Here is a 21283-nt window from a genome sequence, read left to right as displayed (position 1 = left end):
GCACAAGCCCCACTGGCCTTCAATGCCAGATGCTCCGGGGGCTCTTTCTCCCTGTGCCAGATCCCCACACATGAGAGTTTGATGTGTGGCTCAGAACTCTCACTCCTGTAGGTGAGTCTCTGTGAACCAGTTAGTTTCCAGTTTGTGGAGCTTCCCACCCAGGAGGTATGGGGTTTTTTATATCACAAAATCGCCCCTCCTACCTCTTGATGTGGCCTCCTCTTTTTCTTCTGGAGTAGGGTATCTTTTTTAAGGTTTCTAGTCCATTTTGGTGAAGTGTGCTCAGTCTTTAGTTGTGAATTTTGTTGTTTTTAGGAGGGAAGTTGAGCTCCAGCCCTTCTATTCCGCCATCTTAATCTGTGTTTTCACCCCAGCAATGTAATACTCAATATTTCTAATGTTTGAAGAATAGATTTACTATTGTTTGTTGGTTTTTTTTGTCTTAGGGCCGCACCCACAACATATGGAAGTTCCCAGACTAGGGGTCGAATCAGAGCTGCAGCTGCCTGCCTATACCACAGCCACAGCTACGCAGGATCCAGGCCTTGTCCATGACCTAAACCACTGCTCACAGCCACACTGGAACCATAATCTTACTGAGCAAGGCCAGGGATCAAACCTGCGTCTTCATGGATACTAGTCAGATTTGTTTCCGCTGCGCCACGCCGCTCCAGATTTGCTATTGTTTTCGTATCTCTATGCATTTATAACCAACAGTAAGAGTTTTTAATGTTTCGAGAAACAATTTAAAGGTCCCAGAATAATTGCAGTTTTTCCTACTGACCATTAAAGATGCTTTGAACGACTTCAATTGCATGGTCATTGTCATGCTGCATTGCTGTGCAAAGACTGTACTTGGGAAAACTGCTAGATGATAGAGTTTTTTGTTTGTTTGTTTTCTTTTTTGGCCACCCTGCAGCATATGGAGTTCCTGGGCCAGGGATCAGATCCGAGTCTCAGCTTTGACCTACGCTGTAGCTGTGGCAGTTTTGAATTCTTTAACCCACTGTGCTGGGCTGGGGATTGAACCTGTGTCCTGGTGTTGCAGAGATGCTGCTGATCCTGTTGTGCCACAGCAGAAACTTCAAGAGTTTTTTGTTTGTTTGTTTGTTTTAATTGTTACATTGATATTTTTATAAGCATAGCCACATGGCTAGAATTTTCAGGCTGGAGGGAATGCTGTGGTCCATCATCTTCCTGTTACAGAGGAGGAGACTGAAGCCTAGTGAGGGTCACTGAGTTGGTCAGTTAGTGGCAGAGACAGGACTGATGGTCTGTTCCGCCCTGCCAGGCCCAGCACTGCACTGGGACAGAGCCAACTGGTCCCCCATTTGGGTCAGCATCTCTCACTGGCAGGCCTCTGATTTCTCTGGAATGTCAAGTCTTCCTCAGTGCTTGAGATGATCAAGTTGCTGGTTAACTTACGCAAGAAGCACATTACATGTGTATTATACAGGTGTGTATTTTAGGGATAACTATTCAGAGTTGTCAGAAGGAATCCCAGTCTAATTGAAGTCATCGAATGTAAACAGAAGGTAACAATGCAGAACAACTCCTTTGCAGAGTTATCTGACGTCCTGTGGGCCATGCTGATGCGCGTGGGGCTCCGCGTAGACACGGTTTATGGGGTCTTTCTGCTGCTCCCGGTGATTGCGCTGTTTGCAGTTTTGACAATTTTCATCCTTTTGATCATGGAAGGGCTTTCTGCATTTCTTCACGCCATACGCCTCCACTGGTGAGTTTGGGATTTAGCTTTGGAACTGTTATTTAAAATAAACTATCCTCTCCCCACAGATGTATATATAATAACAATTCCAAAGTGCGCTCTCTCTATAATTTATTTTTTTTATTTTTAATTTTTTTTTTTGTCTTTTTAGGGCCACACCGGCTGCACATGGAGGTTCCCAGGCTAGGGGTCAAATCAGAGCTATCGCTGCCGGCCTGCGCCACAGCCGCAGCAACACCAGATCTGAGCCAAGTCTGCGACCTACACCACAGCTCATGGCAACACCAGAACCTTAACCCACTGAGCCAGGCCAGGGATCGAACCCACAACCTCATGGTTCCACTGCTCCACGACGGGAACTCCTGTAATTTATAATTTAGCCTAGTTCTTCCCTTGTCAGTATTGGGATCCATATTCAGATCCTCTGAGTTAAAGTTGTATTTTGTTTCCGAACTGTTATCACTAACAGGTAAAAGCAAGTTTATGCTTGCTGAATACTTATGTATATTTCATACTTTGGATTTACCATAGGTCTGACAGATTGCTTTATCTTTGTTTGTGCCTTTTGTTTGTTTGTTCTTGGCTGTGCCTACTTCATGCGAAAGTTCCCAGGTCAGGGATCAGACTCTCACCACAGTAGCAACAACTTGGGGTCCTTAACCCACTGAGCCACACAGGAACTCTGGATTGCTTTATCTTATTAAAACATACTTCTTCCATATTTCTTAATGGTTTACATTCATATATATAAGACTACTTGTCTGTGTGTCTAGGTACCAAGAAAGAGAGGGAGTTTCCTAATTCTCGGGTGTCTGTAGGGAGGAGGTGGTGTGAGGGGTGTTTCCTTCATGAGAAAGCCAACATAGGGCTGGTATGTGTGTGTGTGTATTTTATCTAAGGAAATGTATTTGTGCCAAGAGCGTATGTGGAATGAAGCAACTCCAGAAACACAGAAACTTTTTGTTTAACTTATAAATGTTGTCTTAAGAAATGTAGGAAATGCTATTCACACTCTTTCATTAATACATGGAATTTTTTTTCTTTTTAGGGTTGAATTTCAGAACAAATTCTACATTGGTGCAGGCACCAAATTTGTTCCTTTTTCATTCAGATTACTTTCTTCGAAGTTCAGTGACAACGTGGCATGATCATATTGCCACGTCCAAGAAGTTCCAGATTAATGGAGAATTATCATGTTACAGAATTTCACTCATGTTAAACTGATGATAGGAAAACTTCCATCTTCATTGATTGCCTTATGAGATAGCCAAATACTTCTGTAAGATATACCTCTTCCTCATAAGTTAAATATTTTGTAAAGTTTCTCAATTTCAGATATATAAATTTCTTTCAGTTTTTATGATGAGCAAATATAAGTTAATGCCAAAAAGTTATGTAAAAGTTATTTTTAAAAATATAGGCTTGGGGGAGAGAAGCCAATTTTGAATGGCTCATTGAAAATGGTCTTAGATACTTAATCCCTTTTCACCTTATTTAAAAACAAACAAAAAAAGCAACAGAGTTATTCTGTCACCTGAAGTTGTCAAGTAGTATTTTCCAACAGCTGAAGTTAAGTAGTTTTTTAAAAAATTTAATGATGGATAATCAAAGATTCACATTTATTTTGCTCGATTAAAAGTATGCCAGCTTTTTTTTATCGTATGCTATCTAGAATTACAAGTAGAATTGTTTCTACAATTTTTCTTGTTTTAATAATTGGAGAAAATGGGATAAAATACAACAAATGGCTATCCCACTTGTATATTTTTTTAAAGACTCTTATCCTGTTATCCTCACATAAAACCAATTATGATAATTGTATATTTGGGGAGATAAACTGTATACTGAGCCTTAAAACCCAGTGTGACTGTAGAAGATGTAATATGGATGTGATTTAAACTCAGTGACCAGCTTGGCTGATGTTACTGAACCAAAAGGGGTTTATACAGAGTGAAGGAAAGGTGAAAAGTAGTATTTTGTATATTTTTATATTAAATATGAACTAAGATGTTTTACCATGAAGAGATTGCACCTTTCCTTGAGAACAGTATTGCTATGTTTCACTTTTATGCTAATTATAAATACAAATCTGATAAAGGCATTTAGAATTAAACTTTAAAAAACAATTTAGATCAGTTGAAAACCAATTCTTACCAAGCCACTAATGTATAACCTTTAGTTTAAATTCATCGTTTTAGTTGACGTTTGGGTCAGTCCTGTTGAACAGTTTGATCTTTTCTGTATTCTTATGAATGATGGTCATTTTTCCTATTTTCCTGTAATTGATTTTAGATAATTGTTTTCAAAAAGAAATATGTGGTATTTTCACTTTCTTAACATTTTGAGTAACACACATGAAAAGGCCCACTTGTCTCCCTAACCCTTCACCCTGGCTGGTGGTAGAGAGTTTGGAGTTTTCCTTACAAGCTCAGATCATAGTAGCCCTGAATTTAAGCGTATCTTTTCAGGTAACTTCAAAGCCTGTTTGCTGAGAGGCATGAATTGACCATCATGACATAACTGTGATTCTAACGTGAAACCTTTTTAATTGGAGTAAAGATTCTATGCTGAGATGTTGCTTCTCATTAAAATATCAAACAAAAAACCATACTGATGAAACTCTTGAACATGGTTCTGCTTTCAAAGTGAAGGTTCCCCAGGAAGGTGTAAGGTTGGACACTTTTGTTGGGTGAACACGAAATCTGAATAATGCCTTCCGGGTTTCAAACTTGTCCTTCACAAGTTCTTATTTTTATGACTTTACTCCAAGGATCTGTTGTAATTAAATGGTAACTGATTCATCCCTAGGACCCTCCCCCCCCCCCATGATTTCAGGGCACTGTTAACTGATGAGTACACAAGGGACACACAGTATCCGCTAGAATTCTTTACTGCTCCCCACTGGTAATTGTCATGGGGGCTACTTTTTAATGTCAGTTAATACCTTTATCAGGGTATAGAACAGAGTGAAGAGTCATTTTTCAATTGAAACCTGTGTAGTAGTTGTGTAGAATGTAATGATATATAAAAGATGAATTATTAGTCCTGAATTTTGTTAAAGAACTCGCTAGAATTATAGTGTGATGGTGTCTTTTAGACACAATGGTAAATTTCATTTCTTTATAAAGATACTGATTCCAATGTCATGTTACTAGAGCAATTACTCAGTTTTATTTGTAAGCCCTTTGGAAGAACTATTATGTATACAAGTTTTTAAGATATCACTTCATTCCCTTGATAGCAAATGTCCAGAGGAAAAATGGGTCACTCATCTGGGGGATGCTAGATACTTGTTTATTTTCCTAACATAAAATGTAGGGATTGCCACATTTTCCAGTTTACATCCAGGTGTTCATCCTAAAATAAAAATCCAAGGGATTTCTGCAGCAAAGTAGAGTTTGATCATCCTGCAAGGGTGAAATCATTTAAGAAAGAAGTGCATTGGGGGTTCGGTGGGTTCAGTGGGGGTTACACTGAGCCTGTGGACTTGGCCATTCATTGTGGCCAGGACTTTGTAGAGCCTCATCTTGCACTGAATGCCACTCTGTCCTCGTTTCTGAAATGGGTATTTTATAACAGCATTCTGAACTCAGTTTTCATTCTGCACTAGTTTAATAAAGGGTAGGATGTTTACAGCAGAGGTTAACACTTCTGTTTATGAATTCAGTATTCAGACATTTTAGGGCCTGATCCATTTTGGAAAACAGAAACAAAAAATAACTTCTACAACTGTTCTGCAGTCTGCATTTTAAAACAAATTTCTTTATTAAAAATCTGAAGCCAGGTTTGCTTGCATGCCATCTGGTGTATCTCCAGCAAGGTTATTAAGAAATCTTAATTCAAGATGGTGAAAATAAGACAGTTTGGAGTAATAATTTTCCAACAGCCAGACAGACCATTGAAGCTGAACTCTGGTTTAGAATTTTAATACTTAGAACATTCCACTTGTTCCTTGATAGGAAATTCCAATGAGAAGGCTAGGTTCTTAAGGTCAGCCTAATAAACTAGGGACTTAACTGTGAGGGGAGATGACAGTGAACAAGTTAAAGATCCACAAGTGCATGAAAAGACAAATTTACATCTTCCTATCAGTATTGAACTTCCTTTTATTGAAAAATAAACATATTTCTATTTTTGAAACGTGGGTGTTTTGCTTTATTATGCTGTAGCTCGGCTAGAAAGCCTAAGCCCTGGGCTCATTCTTCTCTGATCCTGTAGCCAGTGTCCCTTTTGGGGACTCCCGCTTCCCTGATCTTGGCACACCAGAAGGAACTTGACCCTTCATGGAACTCTTGGCTGTGCATTTGCTCTTCTAACACCCTTCGAAACGGAGACCTTAGACTATTGTTCTGCCTTGAATCCAACTTTGCGGTGACCTTGTCACTTCTCACGCCTCTGTTTCTATATTTACAAAATGGGCAGGAAGCCCCAGACAGGGTGGCGGTGACAATCACTGGAGGCCTTGCTCATCCAGCGCTTCCGAGGCTCCTGTCGCTCCGCGAGGCCTTTAGTCCACCTCCCTTGGTCAAGGTGTCTGACACAAGCTCAAAACGTCTTTCTGCCCCAGGGGCTTGCGTGCGGCCACCCTGCTCACCTCGGTCCTCCCAGGAGGAAGAGGGCGCCCAACCGGGAAAGAGCCGCTGGCGCCCCTCTGCGCGAGTGCGGGGGCTCCCGTTCCTTCCCCAGGGGGCTCCGCGCCGCAATCCAGTGTCTCGGTTCGCGCCTCTGCGAGCGCGGGGATCCAGGTGCAGGCGGGCCTGAGCACCGTGTGGCCCCGGGAATGTGTGACCACGCGCCCGCGGCGGCCGTTGCCTGGGCGCCCGTTGCCAGGGGCGCCGTTACTACGGACGCCCGCCGGGCGCTCGGCTCCCAGGCCCAAGCGCTTCGGGCCCTGAGGTGCCATGGACGACCTGAGGGTGCTGTGGATGCGCGACCGCTTGTACACCGCTTTCGGCATCAGAGACCCCCAGCTCTTCGAGGAGCTGCTGAACCGCAACGACGGCGAGGTTGAGGACCTTATCCTGCACTTCCTCAACCAGAGCAGCGACGAGGAGGGCGCTTCGACTCTCTTCTTCTACCGCAAGGTGGTGCCCGAGGAGGTGGAGGTGGAGGTGGAGGTGGCGATCGGTGAGCCCTGCGGCCGCCCTCCCGCGGCTCCCCACCTGCCCGGTTCCCTCCCCATGCCCGCGAGGAGTGCAGACCCCCAGCCCACCCGCTGCTCTTGGCCTCTAGTGCAGTCGGCAAATGTTTATGGTCGCCCACTGTGCAGGCGTAGTCCAGGCACTGGGCGGACTGGGCAGGCGCTCACAGTCCACTTGGAAAGTCAGACTTTGAATGAATAATCACAGCAAACAGTCATTTATCGCTTACTCTGTACCAGGTAAAGTTCCAAAAGCTTATATCAACTATTAATCCCATGAGGTGGGTGTATTATTACCCCTCTTTTACAGATGAGCAAGTTGTGGCACAGAGAGGGTTAAGAAACTCACCCGCATGGGTCACAGAGTCAGTAAAGACTCAGAAGAATAGAAGTCACTGTGCAATGACATACAATAGATGGATAGAGAAATGGCCCTGGGGCTGGGAGGGACACTGCATCCTCACCCTCCCTGATGGTGGCAGGGTCTCTGGAGGTGGAGAGGAGCACCCTTCACATCTTCCTGGGCTCCCCACATGCTGTTATAGAATAATGACAGAACAAGGTTTTTAAAAAATTTTAGACAATGTACATGTTTAGCAATTGAACCATTTAGCATTTCAAATAAAAATAATGACAGTGACTGGTCACCCAGAACCCTCTGTGGAGATGGCTGGTCCAGCCCAGGGACACAAAGAGGGCCTGTGGAGATGGGGTGTTTGTGTGTAGGGGACGGGGAAGATAGGACAGAGTGAAGGAGACACTCAGGTGCCTGTCAGAGAAAGAGACTGAGAAACACATAAGTTCTCCTCTAGCAGGAGCACCAGCATCAGAGCTGTTGTCATGGACAGACGGGGTTTGTGTTGTGTGTCGCATGAGTGTCAGCCTCCTGTGCTAGTCTCACATCTTCACAAAACTTCTGGATCTCCCAAAGGGCCTTTCACAGGATGGAATGGTTTGCCAGGCAGAACCTTTTTTTTTTCCTCCTAAAAGGGTAGTAGTCGGAGTTCCTGCTGTGGCGCAACGGGATTGGCTAGGTCTCTGTAGCACTGGGATGCAGGTTCGATCCCCAGCCCAGCACAGTGGGTTAAGGTTCCAGCATTGCCACAGCTGCGGCATAGGTTGCAACTGTGGCTCAGATATGATCCCTGGCCTGGGAACTCCATATGCTGTGGGGTGGCCAAAAGAGAGAAAAAAAGGTATTAGGCATATGCATTTATTTTAGTTATATGTTCTTTGCAAAAGATAATACACTATTCATGGTAGAAAAATCCAAACCCACAAATAAACAATAGTAAGTTGCAAGTGACACCCAAAGAGATGACCCTCATAACGTTTGGAATCTAATTTATTATCCCCCCTTCCCTTCCGTGGCAGACCTTTGGACCTGAATATTACTTTATAATAGAGACCTTGAATTTCTTTCATGATCACCAACCAAGTGAAATTACGGTTACAAAGATACACTAACAGTACCAAATTGTACCAAATTTTAGTAACCCTGATTTTGTATACTTAAAAATATGTTGGAATTCCTTTTGTGGTGCAGTGGAAACGAATCCAACTAGTATCTATGAGGATGCAGGTATTGATCCCTGGCCTCCCTGGCCTCGCTTAGCGGGTTGGGGATCTAGCGTTGTGATGAGCTATGGTGTAGGTTGCAGATGCAGCTTGGATCCCTGTTGCTGTGGCTGTGGTGTAGGCCAGCAGCTGTAGCTCTGATTTGACCCCTATCCTGGGAACCTCCATATGCTATGGGTGTGGCCCTCAAAAGACAAAAGACAAAAGACAAAAAAAAAAAAAAAAAGATACAGTATTAAGTAATTGATATTTACTTCCAGTAAGCATTACTGGAAAGTGTTCTTTTGAAAATTCACATGAGGGAGTTCCCGTCGTAGCACAGTGGAAACTAGGAACTATGAGGTTGCAGGTTCGATCCCTGGCCTTGCTCGGTTGGTTAAGGATCCCGGCGTTGCTGTGAGCTGTGGTGTAGGTCACAGACTCGGCTCAGATCTAGCATTGCTGTGGCTGTGACTATGGTGTAGGCTGGTGGCTATAGCTCTGATTAGACCCCTAGCCTGGGAACCTTCATATGCTGTAGGTGCGGCCCTCAAAAGACAAAAGACCAAAAAAAAAAAAAAAAGAAAAAGAAAAGAAAAAGAAAATTCACATGACATAGAATTGAGAAACTAGAAAATAGAAAGTTAATAAGTAATTTTTCACTCTCCCCTAAGCCCTAATCCCATTCTTGTAGGTTACTACTATTGGTAATTTGGTATATATCCTGCCAGATCTTTTCCTGAATCAATTGATCTGTCTATCATCATTTATGTCTCTCTGTATAATGGTGTGTATATAATGATGATATGTAGGTATATATATAGAACTAAAATCATAAATAAGGTCATAGGTCATAGTATTTTGTGACTTGTTCTTCCTTAAAGGTATCTTAGAGAATTTTTCACATCAGTACCTATGGATCTATGTAACTTTATAGATTTTAAGTCATAGATGAACCATATTTTATTTATCCACTCCCTAATGAATAGACATTTATCTTTCTACAGTATTTTATTTTACAAACAATGTCACAGTGTGCATCTGCCTTTGAACATTTTCTGTATTTCTGGGGCATACATTTATCAGAGTGGACCTACAGGTTTAGTGGGTGCGGCTGTCTCCAGTAACTGAAACATTTCCGTGGGACTGTGCGTTGGTTCGCAAACTGCCCCAGACCAGAGGGCAAGGAGAGACCAGAGAAAGAGGCAGCCAGTGCAGATGAGTATGTGGTGGTGGTTTGGGTGTGGCTGGACGAGCTCACTGTCTGCTCATTGGCATCTTAGTGTTTATAGGAGGTCTTCCTGGGGTTCAGGCACCCACACCATCCAGAGGGCTCAATACCAGATCTCTCCAGGTACATCCTTGAAACGGCTCCCACAGTGGGCACAGTGGGCAGAGTGGACATCCTGAGGACCAGGCAGGGACCTCCGACGCCCAGGCCAGCTCTCGGGTCAGCTGGCGATCCTGTCATCTCCATCACCTCCTCCAACAGACTGCTGTGCACGACTCCCCCCGGGCCATGTCCCAGCCCTCAGCACCAAGGAGAGAAGTGATGCCCCATATCTCACACCACAGAACAATTACGTTGTATTTTATTTTATTTTTTTATCTTTTTAGGGCCACACCTACGGCATATGGAGGTTCCCAGACTAGGGGTCAAATCGGAGCTGTAGCCACCGGCCCACACCACAGCCACAGCAACACCAGATCCTTAACCCACTGAGCGAGGCCAGGGATCGAACCTGTGTCCTCAGATTCATTTCCGCTGAGCCACAACGGGAACTTCCATGTTTTATTTTTTTTCCCTTTGCTTCATGTGGCTGTAAAGACAACTTTCCTGGCCCGACTGAGGAGGAAGAGGAAGAAGAGACTGAGTCTCGAAGAGCAGAGTCAGTGGATAGAGCATCAGGTCTGGAATCGGGGGGCGGCGATGCTGGGCTTAGCAGAGCCCAGGGGTTGGGGGGAGGGCTTTCACCTGGAGGGAGGGGTCCGCCTGCCTGGACTAGAATCAGTCTCTACTTTTTACCTTCTGAAGCTGAGACTGGGTATGAAGTCCAAGGAGAAAGTGTTGGGTGTTAATAGGTTCATTGTGTGTTACCTGGAGCTGCCGTAACTTGGTGGCTTAGAGCTATGGCAGTGTCTTCCCTCACAGTTCTAGAGGCCAGAAGTTCAAAATCAAGGTATTGGCAGGGCTGTGCTTCCTCAGAAGGCCCTGTGGGAGGATCTTTTCTGGCCTCTCTCAGCTTTTCTTGGCCATCCTGGGCTTGTGGATGCATCCCTCCATCTCTGCCCCTGTTGTTGTGTGGCCGTCTTCCGTGTGTGTGTGTGTGTGTGTGTGTGTGTGTGTGTGTGAGAATCTCCTCCTTTCTCTTATGAAGATACCAACTGCTGGATTCAGGGAACACCCTCTCCACTCTGACCTGTTGACAAAAATAATAAGCAATCCATAACAAAAACAGAAAAGAGTTTATTTGAGCCAAACTGAGGACTAGCCTGGAAGCCAGCTTCCCAGGTTACTCTGAGTAGCTCTGGAGAAGCAGGGTTTACAGCACAATTTTATATTTTGTCAGAACAAGAACATTAGGGGAGTTCCCGTCGTGGCGCAGTGGTTAACGAATCCGACTAGGAACCATGAGGTTGCGGGTTCGATCCCTGCCCCTGCTCAGTGGGTTAACGATCCGGCATTGCCGTGAGCTGTGGTGTAGGTTGCAGACGTAGCTCGGATCCCACGTTGCTGTGGCTCTGGCGTAGGCCGGTGGCTATAGCTCCAATTAGACCCCTAGCCTGGGAACCTCCCATATGCCGCGAGAGTGGCCCAAGAAGTGGCAAAAAGACAAAAAAAAAAAAAAAAAAAAAAAAAAGAACAAGAACATTAACAGTTCCCTGGTGACTCAGCAGGTTGAGGACCCTGTGTTGTCACTGTGGCGTGTGAGTTCAGTCCCTGGCCCAGGAAAAGCCCCACAACAGTGAACAGTAAACAAGTCAAGGGTGTATTTCTTCAAGTTTAAAAAAAACAACAAACAGAACCACATGTGCATGTACTTCACATACAGTGTGGCTCTGGCACCCAGGAAGGGAGTCTTATCGTACGGGTCCCAGTGTTGGTGTCCCAGGAAGAGGGGCATTTAATCTGTATTTTTTTTTTTTTTTTTTTTGGCCGCCCTGAGGCATATGGAGTTCCTGGGCCAGGGATCAGACCTGAGCTGCAGGTGTGACCTTTGCCACAGCTAAGGCAACACGGGATCCAAGCTTAACTCCCTGTGCCGGGCTGGGGATTGAACCTGCATCCTGGGGCTGCAGGGATGCCACCAATCCTCTTGTGTCACAGCAGGAACTTCTGATCTACATTCTTAACATGGACATTCTTTACTTCTGGTCAGTATGCCTATTTCTTTAGTAACTAAGGCAGATGGGCAATATATACTTGATAGGCCACAAACAGGCTATTTTAGTTAGCATAAAATCCAAGTTAACTCATGTGTGAGCCGGAACGACTTCCCTGTATCTCAGTATGTGAATGTTTCTTTTATCAGACGTCATCTTCACTAATTACATCTACAAAGACACTACTTCCAAATATGGATCACATTCTGGGGTCCTGGGTAGATGCAAATTGGGGGTGGGACACTGTTATAGCCAGTACAGCACACAACATAAAATACCCATTTTTGGAGTCCCCTGGTGGCTCAGCAGGTTAAGGACCTCCGTGTCATTGCTGTGGCTTGGATCGCTCCTCTGGTGTGGGTTTGATCCCCGGCCTGGGAACTTCCATATACGACGGGTGCAACTGGAAGAGGAAAAACAAAAAGGAAAAAAATCTCAGAGAAGCCACTCATTGGGCACCATGGCTAGAACATGCACACACCCACACACACATTAAATTTTCAGCTGAAGACTCATCAAGACTGCAGCACACTTCTCCTAATTATAATGAAAAGCAAGGCTATGGTAGGATTCATTTGTAAAAAATACGCATACAGCCTTTTGATCACCTGCTGATTGAACAAAATATGCTGTCCTGCAAGAGGCAGGTCTGGTCGGGGATGGTAGGAAACCTCGTTTTCCATATATTTCACCTCACTCTCTGAATCATGCTTTGCAGCTAAGAGTTTGCATCTAAGAACATATTCTGCAAACCAGCCCTCTGTCCGCATCGAGAATGAAGAAATGAACCAAGGGAGTGAGGAAAATGCCCCCATCAAGGTACACATGGCTCTTTCTCCTCTTGGGTGGGGTAATGGGGATTCCATGCCCTCACACATATGCACACACGTTAAATTTCCAACTGAGGGAGCTCCAGCTGTGGCCCAGTTGGTGAAGAACCCGACTAGTATCTATGAGGAATTGGGTTCTATTCCTGGCCTCACTCAGTGGGTTAAGGATGTGGCATTGCCACAAGCTGCAGTGTAGGTCACAGATGTGGCTCCGATGCCACGTTGCCATGACTGTGGCATAGGCTGGCAGCTGCAGCTCCAATTGGACCACTAGGAGTTTCTGTATGCTGCAGGTGTGTCCCTTAAAAAAGAAAGGAAGAAAGAAAGAAAGGAAGGAAGAAAGGAAGAAAGGAAAGGAAGGAAGGAAGGAAGGAAGGAAGGAAGAAAGGAAGAAAGGAAGAAAGGAAGAAAGAAAGAAAGAAAGAAAGAAAGAAAGGAAGGAAGGAAGAAAGAAAGAAAGAAAGAAAGAAAAGAAAGAAAGAAAGAAAGAGGCAGTCCCTTCATGGCTCAGTGGTTAACAAACAAGACTAGGATCCATGAGGATGTGGGTTCAATCCCTGGCCTTGCTCAGTGGGTTAAGGATCTGGTATTGCCATGAGCTGTGGTGTAGGTCACAGATGTGGCTGGGATCTGATATTGCTTTGACTGTAGCAAAGGCTGGCAGCTGTAGCTCTGATTCAGCCCCTAGCCCGGGAACTTCCATATGCTGTGAGTACGAATCTAAAAAGCAAAAACAAACAAACAAACAAACAAAATTTCCACCTGAGCACCCATCAAAATTCTAGCACAACTCTCCAAATGTAAGTCAAGGCTTCATTTGTAAAATATATATGTACAGCTTTTTGATAACTTGCTGATTGAACAAAATATGAGTGAGTCTGGATCACTGACACAGTTCATATAAAGGAACTTATCGTTGGAATAGAGATGATAGAATCCTGTGTTGGGAGTCCCTGAGGTCACCCTCTGATTGAGTGATTTGCCCCAGTATTCACAGGACCCAGAAAAGCTTTCATTCTTTTTTTTCCTCTTTTTCGGCCGCCCCACAGCATATGGAGTTCCCGGGCCAGGGGTGGAATCCAAGCTGCATTCACGACCTACACCGGATCCTTAACCTGCTGTTCCGGGCCAGAGATCAAACCTGTGTCCCAGGGCTCAAGAGATGCCACCGATCCCGTTGTGCCACAGCAGGGACTCCCAGAAAAGCTTTTAGATTCATGGTTATAGTTTACTTCAGTTTAGAATCAATAGGGAAAGAGACATGGAGGGCAGAGTCCAGGAGGAAACGGACACAGGCTCTCCTCTCCTCCCAGTGGGGTTGCATAATGGTGCCAGTAGCTCTCAGCACCATGTGCGACAACACATAGGAAGTTGGGCTGATCTGGGAGGCTCACCCAAGCCTTGGTGTCCAGGGTTTTTACTGGGGGTCACTTATGTACGTGTGCAGGGTCCACAGTTAGTCTACAGCTCCCCCACTCTGCCAGAGGTCAGATGCAATGTGACCCAGAGTCCCAGGCTAACAAAACCAGACCTTTACCACAAAGCACATTGTTGGTATAAACTATCCAGCATGGGAGTTCCTGTCGTGGTACAGAAGAAATGAATCTGACTAGGAACCATGAGGTTGCCAGTTTGATCTCTGGCCTCGCTCAGTGGGTTAAGGATTTGGCGTTGCCATGAGCTGTGGTGTAGGTTGCAGACTCGGCATGGATCTGATGTTGCAGTAGCTGTGGTGTGGGCCAGCAGCTGCAGCTCCAATTTGACCCCTAGCCTGGGAACCTTCATGTGCCACGGGTGTGGCCCTAAAAAGAAAAAAAAAAAAACTATCTAGTATGACCCAAGACCCCAGGTATACAGAGGCACTCACATCAGCCAGGATGTCCCCAGGGCTTCAAGGTTATCACCCAGGAGCTGGTTCAGGGCTGGTCTTGAGAACCTCTGGAACGTGCAGGGTTTGGCCAGCCCAGGCCTGCTGAGTTAACTCTTTACTGTGCAGATCCCAGGGGTGGAGTGTAAAGCGAGGATGTATGCATTTGGCCTGAGCTGTGCTAAATGAAATTATACTCAGGGGCTCCATGAACGTGCCTCCTCACAAACCAAATGAAACAACAACAGATTCAAGTTTGTTGCAATTAACGGCCCAGCAAAGCTCTATCTGCCTGTTTCCCAGGTTAGTTTATTCAAGTGTGGCTGCCGTGACCAGTTAGTGAAAGAGTTAGGCTTAGCATTCAGAGTCTGGGTGTATCTTAGCTCCTGTGTGTGGTCTGCTGGGAAGCGAGTTCAGCCGCAGCATAGAGAAGAGAGCTGACCTGAATCTTAGGTTGTTTGCGTGCTCGCATATATCTCCGTGTGACTCTTCTGTTCTCCATGTTTCAGAAGACTGTTAAGCAAATCGTGGAGAAGACCTACCTCCATGTGCTTTGCACTCCTGTTCCTGAGGAGTTTCTGGACCAGAATGTGGTGTTTTTTCTCAGAAATACAAAAGGTATATTTCCAGTGTGAGTGTGTGTGAGTGTGTATATGTCCGAGACTCTTAACCTTTTACATGTTCTTTTGGGGGGGGGTGCTTTTTAGGTCCATACCCAAGGCATATGGAGGTTCCCAGGCTAGGTGTCAAATTGGAGCTGTGGCCACCAGCCTACGCCACACAGGATCTGAGCCACATCTGCAACCTATACCACAGCTCATAGCAACGGATCCTTAACCCACTGAGTGAGGCCAGGGATTGAACCTGCAACCTTTTGGACACTAGTCGGATTTATTTGCACTTCACCACAGCGGGAACTCCCTAAAAAAGGTGTCTTTAAACAGAAACACACATAAGGCAAAGTTATGTACAGGCAGACTATATATTGCACTGCTCAGATATTGCATTTTTTTGCAGAGTGAAGGTCTGTGGCATTTTCGAATGGAGCAAGTCTACCTGGGCCATTTTTCCAACAACATTTGCTTATTTGTATGTTTCTGTGTCATATTTTGGCAATTCTTGCAATATTTCAGATTTTTTTTTATTGTTACTCAATTTGTGATGGTAACCTGGGGTCAGTGGTCTTTGAAGTTACCATTGAAAGTCACTGAAGGCTCAGGTCATGGTTAACATTTTGTTTAAGCAATAAAGTCTTTTTAAATTAGGGTATGTACATTTTTTTTTAGACGTAATGGTATCACACAGTTCACAGACTACATTATAGGGTAAACATACTTTCATTTGTCCTGGGAAACCAAAAACTTCATGTGACTTGCCTTATTGTGCTATTTGCTTTATTTTTTTAATTACTCAATACATTTATTACACTTATAGTTGTACAACAGTCATCACAACCACATTTTCTAGCATTTTCATCCCAAACCCTCAGTGTATTCCCCCCATCCTCCAACCTGTCTCATTTGGAAACCATACATTTTTCAAAGTCTGTGAGTCAGTATCTGTTCTGCAAAGAAGTTCATTGTGTCCTTTTTAAATTATTTTTATTTTTATTTTATTTTTTTCCTTTTCTAGGGCCAATCCCACGACATATGGAGGTTCCCAGGCTAGGGGTCTAATCAGAGCTGTAGCTGCCAGCCTATGCCAGAGCCACAGCAATGCAGGATCTGAGCCGTGTCTGCAACCTACACCACAGCTCACGGCAACGCTGGATCCTTAACCCACTGAGTGAGGCCAGGGGTTGAACCTGCAACCTCATGGTTCCTAGTTGGGTTCATTAGCCACTGCACCACGATGGAAACTCCCATGTGTCTTTTTGAGTCATGGTTTTCTCTGGAAAGATGCCCAGGAATGGGATTGCTGGATCAAATGGTAGTTCTATTTTTAGTTTTCTGAGGAATCTCTGTACTGTTTTCCACAGTGGTTGCACCAATTTACATTCCCACCAACAGTGTAATAGGGTTCCTTTTTCTCCATCCCCTCTCCAGCACTTATTGTGTGGAGACTATTTGATGATGACCATTCTGGCTGGTGTAAGGTGGTACCTCATAGCGGTTTTGATTTGCATTTCTCTAATAATGAATGATGTTGAACATCTTTTCATGTGTTCTTTGGCCATCTGTTTGTCTTCTTTGGAGAATTGTCTGTTTAGATCTTCTGCCCATTTTTTGATGGGGTCATTCATTTTTTTGGTATTAAGCTGCAGAAGGTGTTTGTAAATTTTGGAGATTAATCCCTTGTCAGTCAATTCACTTGCAAAGATTTTCTTCCATTCTGTGGGTTGTCTTTTTGTTTTCTTTAGGGTTTCTTTTGCTGTGCAGAAACTTTTAAGTTTAATTAAGTCCCATTTGTTTATTTTTGTTTTTATTGTCATTAAGAGGTGGATCTGAGAAGATGTTGCTGTCGTTTATGTTGGAGAGTGTTTGGCCTATGTTTTCCTCTAAGAGTTTTATAGTGTCTGGTCTTATATCTAGGTCTTTAATCTATTTTGAGTTTATCTTTGTGTGTGGTGTTAGGGAGTGTTCTAATTTCATTCTTTTCCATGTGGCTGTCCAGTTTTCCCAGCATCACTTATTGAACAGGCTGTCTTTTCTCCATTGTATATCTTGCCTCCTTTGTCATAGATTAGTTGACTGTAGGTGCATGGGTTTAATTCTGGGCTTTCGATCCTGTTCACTGATCTATATGTCTGTCTTTGTGTCAGTACCATACAGTTTTGATGATTGTTGCTTTGTAGTATAGTCTGAAGTCAGGGAGCCTGATTCCTCCAGCTCCATTTTCAAAAGATCTTTATTTTTACAAAAAAATTTTATTGTAGTTGATTTACAGTGTTCTGTCAATTTCTGCTGTACAGTAAAGTGACCCAGTTATACATATATGTATATGTGTATATATATATATATCTATATATATATATATATATATATACACACATATATGTATATATATACCTTCTTTTTCTCACATTAGCCTCCATCTTGTTCCCTGTGCTATACAGCAGGATCTCATTGCTTATCCATTCCAAATGCAATAGTTTGCATCTACTAACCCCAAACTCCCAGTCCCTCCCACTCCCTTCCCCTCCCCCTTGGCAACCACAAGTCTGTTCTCCATGTCCATGAGTTTGTTTCTTTTCTGTAGATAGGTTCATTTGTACTCTATATTAGATTCCCGATATAAGTGATATATGTGGTATTTGTCTTTCTTTTTCTGACTTACTTCACTTAGTATGAGAGTCCTAGTGCCATCTATGTGGCTGCAAATGGCATTATTTTGTTCTTTTTATGGCTAAGTAGTATTCCGTTGTGTATATGTACCACATCTTCTTAATCCATTCATCTGTTGCTGGACATTTAGGCTGTTTCCATATGTTGGCTATGTGACCAAGGAACCTTTAAAGTGTCTACCGCCTTGGTTGGTGCTGATTGATTTTTGGTTGGGGTGAGGAGTGGGGAGGGAGTGAATGCATGTTAAATAAAAGTTATGTGAGGAGTAGACTGTTCCCAAACATGTCTTTAAAAACCCCAAGGTGCTTTGGCGATGAATCAAGAAGTTGCTGGGAGTGGGGAGACAGACCAAGCAAGGAACCCAACAAATATTTCTAGAAAACCCAAATTGTTTCTATCCTTGTCCAACTCTAGACACTCCAACCAGATCATCTCCTCTGTGTAGCCCTGGGGTGTTGTTCCTGTGAACTCCTGAGCCATAGAGGGACCATCAGCATTTGCTTTAGTTTCTCACCAGCAGAGGGATTCACTTGAATAGAAATGAGCGAGTATTCCGATCTGTGCCTGGAACATTCCTTGGGAGAGAGGAGCTGGTTCCCGTACACTTAGAAATATTAACTGTGTCCACTTACCCCTCATCTCATGCCCCAAATCTGTTCCTATTTAGAGACCATCGCTGAGGCTACCGACATGAAGGAAGCTATGGAAATTATGCCTGAAACACTGGAGTATGGAATTATAAATTCGAATGTGCTTGGCTTCCTGAAGGATATTATATGTCAGGTAAAGATGGGCAGAAAAATGAATCTTAATACTTTTTTAAGAGTTAGGCCATCTTGGAATTCCCGCTGTGGTGCAGCAGGATTGGCGGCATCTTAGAATTGCTGGGATGAGGGTGTGATCCCCAGCCTGGCACAGTGAGTTAAGGATCTGGCATTGCTGCAGCTTCAGCATAGGTGGCAACTGAAGCTCAGATTTGATTCCTGGCCCGGAAACTCCATATGCCACAGTGCAACCAAAAAAAGAAAAAAAAAAAAAAAGCCATTTGATTTACTGATTCCACGAAGAGGTAGCAGGCCAGCTCTTAGGTTCTAGGTGCTGTCATGGGCCCAAGAAGAGCAGTGAGCAGGACAGATGACATCGCTGTGTTCCAGGAGCTTATACTGGGGGAAAGACACAAAACACCAACACACAAGAAAGTATCAGGTAGTGACAGGTGGCAGGAAGAAAATAAACCTTAGTAATATGATAGAAATGGACTGTGTGTGTATATGTGTGTGGAGGGGGAGTAGTGCTAAGGGACAGTCTTGCTGGGAAGGTGCCATCTGAGCTTTCTGATAGACAAGCCCTTAATCAGGCTAGTCCACTCATGACGCATTATTAGGGATATGTAATAGGGTGGTACTGAGGTGGTCAGGAAAGACCTCTCAGAGAAGATGGCATTAAATTGAGAGAGGAATGAGGTGAAGGCATCAGATACATGAGGACTTGGAGGAAGAGCATCCTGGGCAGAGAAAACAGCATGTGCAAAGGTACTGAGGTAGGAACAGACTTATCTTGGTCTAGAAACAGAAGGATGATCAATGCAGCTGGAGAGCAGTGAGAGAAGGGTGGAAAGGAAGGTAGGTTTGTAACAGGGGAATAAAATAATCTGGTTTGAATTTTTCTTCTGGCTCTTGTGTGAAAAACATATTATAGGGGCAAGAGCTTAAGGAACAGGTAGACCTAAGAGCAGGTCATAGAAGTGTCCAAGTGGAGGGTGATGGTTGTTTAGGCTCCAGAGTTGAGTCAGGGGAGGGAAGCAGATAGTATGAAGAATATGTTGGGGATGGAGCCAGCAGAACTTGCTGATTACTTTGATATGGAGGTTTAGGAAAAGAGAGCCTCAGGAATGACTCCTAGGATTTGAGTTTGAGCAACCAAGGGGATGGTGGAGTCATTATTGAGCTGGGGGGATGGAGGGGTCTGGAGCAAAAAACCCTAACTCTTTAGCACTTGTTAAGTTTGAGACACCTCTTAGACCTCCAAGCTGAGGTGCGAAGGAGGGTGTATAAGCCTGGACCTCAGGGGAGAATTCAAGGGGATCCTCCAGGAAATATTTATTGAGCACCTACTGTGTTTGTAGCAGTGATCAACACAGTCAAGGTCTCCACCTCACAGACCTTACATCCTAGCCAGGAAGATTTACATTAAACAAGATCAATGAGAAAATACACAACATGTTAGATAGGGAAAAGAGTTAAGGCGAAAGATGAAGCTGGGAAGGGGGTTAGGAAATGTTGGCAGGTGGTAAAGGTAGGGCTTTTGAAGTTTTGGATAGAGTGGCCAGGAAGAACTCAATATTGTTTTTCGCTAGGACTATTGCAGTTGGCTAATAGACCTCCCAGCTTCTGCTCTTGCCCCTACAAAACATACTCCACATGCCAACCAGAGAGATCCTTTAAAACATGGGAACCACTGGCATGGGGATGGTGTCAAATAAAGAGACTGGATGAAACAATTAAGGGAGAGAATATAGAAGAAGGAGATGGAGGTAGGAGGAAAACTAGGAGTCAGGATGATTGGGAACTGATTTATTGGGTTTTTTGTTTGTTTGTTTGTTTTGTTTTCCTACACCATAGTTCACGGTAACGCCAGATCCCCAACCCACTGAGCAAGGCCAGTGATCGAACCTGCATCCTCATGGATACTAGTTGGACTCGTTTCCGCTGAGCCATGATGGGATTTATTGTTTTGAAAATTAGGCAAATAAAAGGAAGGATCCAAGCATTTACTCTTGCCTTCTCTATATGAAATACACTGGATAATCAAATAGTGGATAAGATAAGGGTCTCTTTATAAAAGGGTTTCAGCTTTTAAAAAAAGAAAGTTATGGGGAGTTCCCGTTGTGGCGCAGTGGTTAACGAATCTGACTAGGAACCTTGAAGTTGCAGGTTTGATCCCTGGCCTCGCTCAGCAGGTTAAAGATCCAGCATTGCCATGAGCTGTGGTGTAGGTCACAGACGCAGCTTGGATCTGGCATTGCTGTGGCTGTGGCGTAGGCCAGCAGCTACAGCTCTAATTAGACCCCTAGCCTGGGAACCTCCATATGCCACAGGAGCGGCCCTAGAAAAGACAAAAAATAAATAAATAAATAAAATAAAAAAAGAAGTTTTGTTTGTTTGTTTGTTTGTTTGTTTTCGCCACACCCATGGCATGTGGAAGTTCCTGGACCAGGAATCGAACCCGTGTCACAGCTGTAACCAGAGCCACCATAGTGACAATGCCGGATCTGTAACCCATGGAGCCACCAGGGAACTCCCTAAAAAAAAGAAATTTTAAAGTGAGACTATTTCACTTGTGCAGCTCCCACTGGGTTCAGGGATCTAGGCATTGAACATCAATGGATGCTAATATCAAAAAAGAAGACATTATTTGTCTTCTGATAGAAAAAACACCAGTAGTCTTGCCAAAGGGATTCTGATCCAGCCTCTGGATGCAGCTGCCAATTTGCAG

General features: G+C 44.1%; 2 protein-coding genes across 14 annotated transcripts in view; both read left to right on the top strand.

Annotated features, from left to right (window-relative positions):
- ATP6V0A2 (ATPase H+ transporting V0 subunit a2) overlaps positions 1 to 5866 on the top strand; it is a 47305-nt gene extending 41439 nt beyond the window's left edge. For both annotated transcript variants that reach the window (XM_013982778.3, XM_084996162.1), the window contains exons 19-20: positions 1564 to 1735; positions 2775 to 5866. In XM_013982778.3, coding sequence (XP_013838232.1) covers positions 1564 to 1735; positions 2775 to 2874 — 272 coding nt within the window. In that variant the 3' untranslated portion in view covers positions 2875 to 5866. The remainder of the gene's footprint in view (positions 1 to 1563; positions 1736 to 2774) is intronic.
- Positions 5867 to 6401: 535 nt separating this feature from the next.
- Positions 6402 to 21283, top strand: part of DNAH10 (dynein axonemal heavy chain 10) — a 154053-nt gene continuing 139171 nt past the window's right edge. For 3 of the 12 annotated variants that reach the window (XR_014827217.1, XM_021072219.2, XM_084995977.1), the window contains exons 1-5: positions 6402 to 6853; positions 10252 to 10332; positions 12526 to 12626; positions 15014 to 15122; positions 18456 to 18571. Coding sequence is in view for 11 of the 12 variants with exons in the window: in XM_021072219.2 (XP_020927878.2) it covers positions 6628 to 6853; positions 10252 to 10332; positions 12526 to 12626; positions 15014 to 15122; positions 18456 to 18571 (633 nt within the window). In the remaining variant the exon portion in view is untranslated. Of the gene's footprint in view, positions 7107 to 10251; positions 10333 to 12525; positions 12627 to 15013; positions 15123 to 18455; positions 18572 to 21283 lie in introns of all 12 variants that reach the window. The other 9 variants (XM_084995971.1, XM_084995973.1, XM_021072221.2 and 6 more) reach the window with 9 other exon arrangements.

The sequence above is a fragment of the Sus scrofa genome, chromosome 14, assembly GCF_054392235.1.
Source record: "Sus scrofa isolate SSC_HxYL_T2T_F1_AM1 chromosome 14, Sscrofa_HxYL_maternal_Yorkshire_Landrace_v2.0, whole genome shotgun sequence".
In the NCBI taxonomy this organism is placed as follows: Eukaryota; Metazoa; Chordata; class Mammalia; order Artiodactyla; family Suidae; genus Sus; species Sus scrofa.
This window is presented reverse-complemented; position numbering and strand designations above follow the sequence as displayed.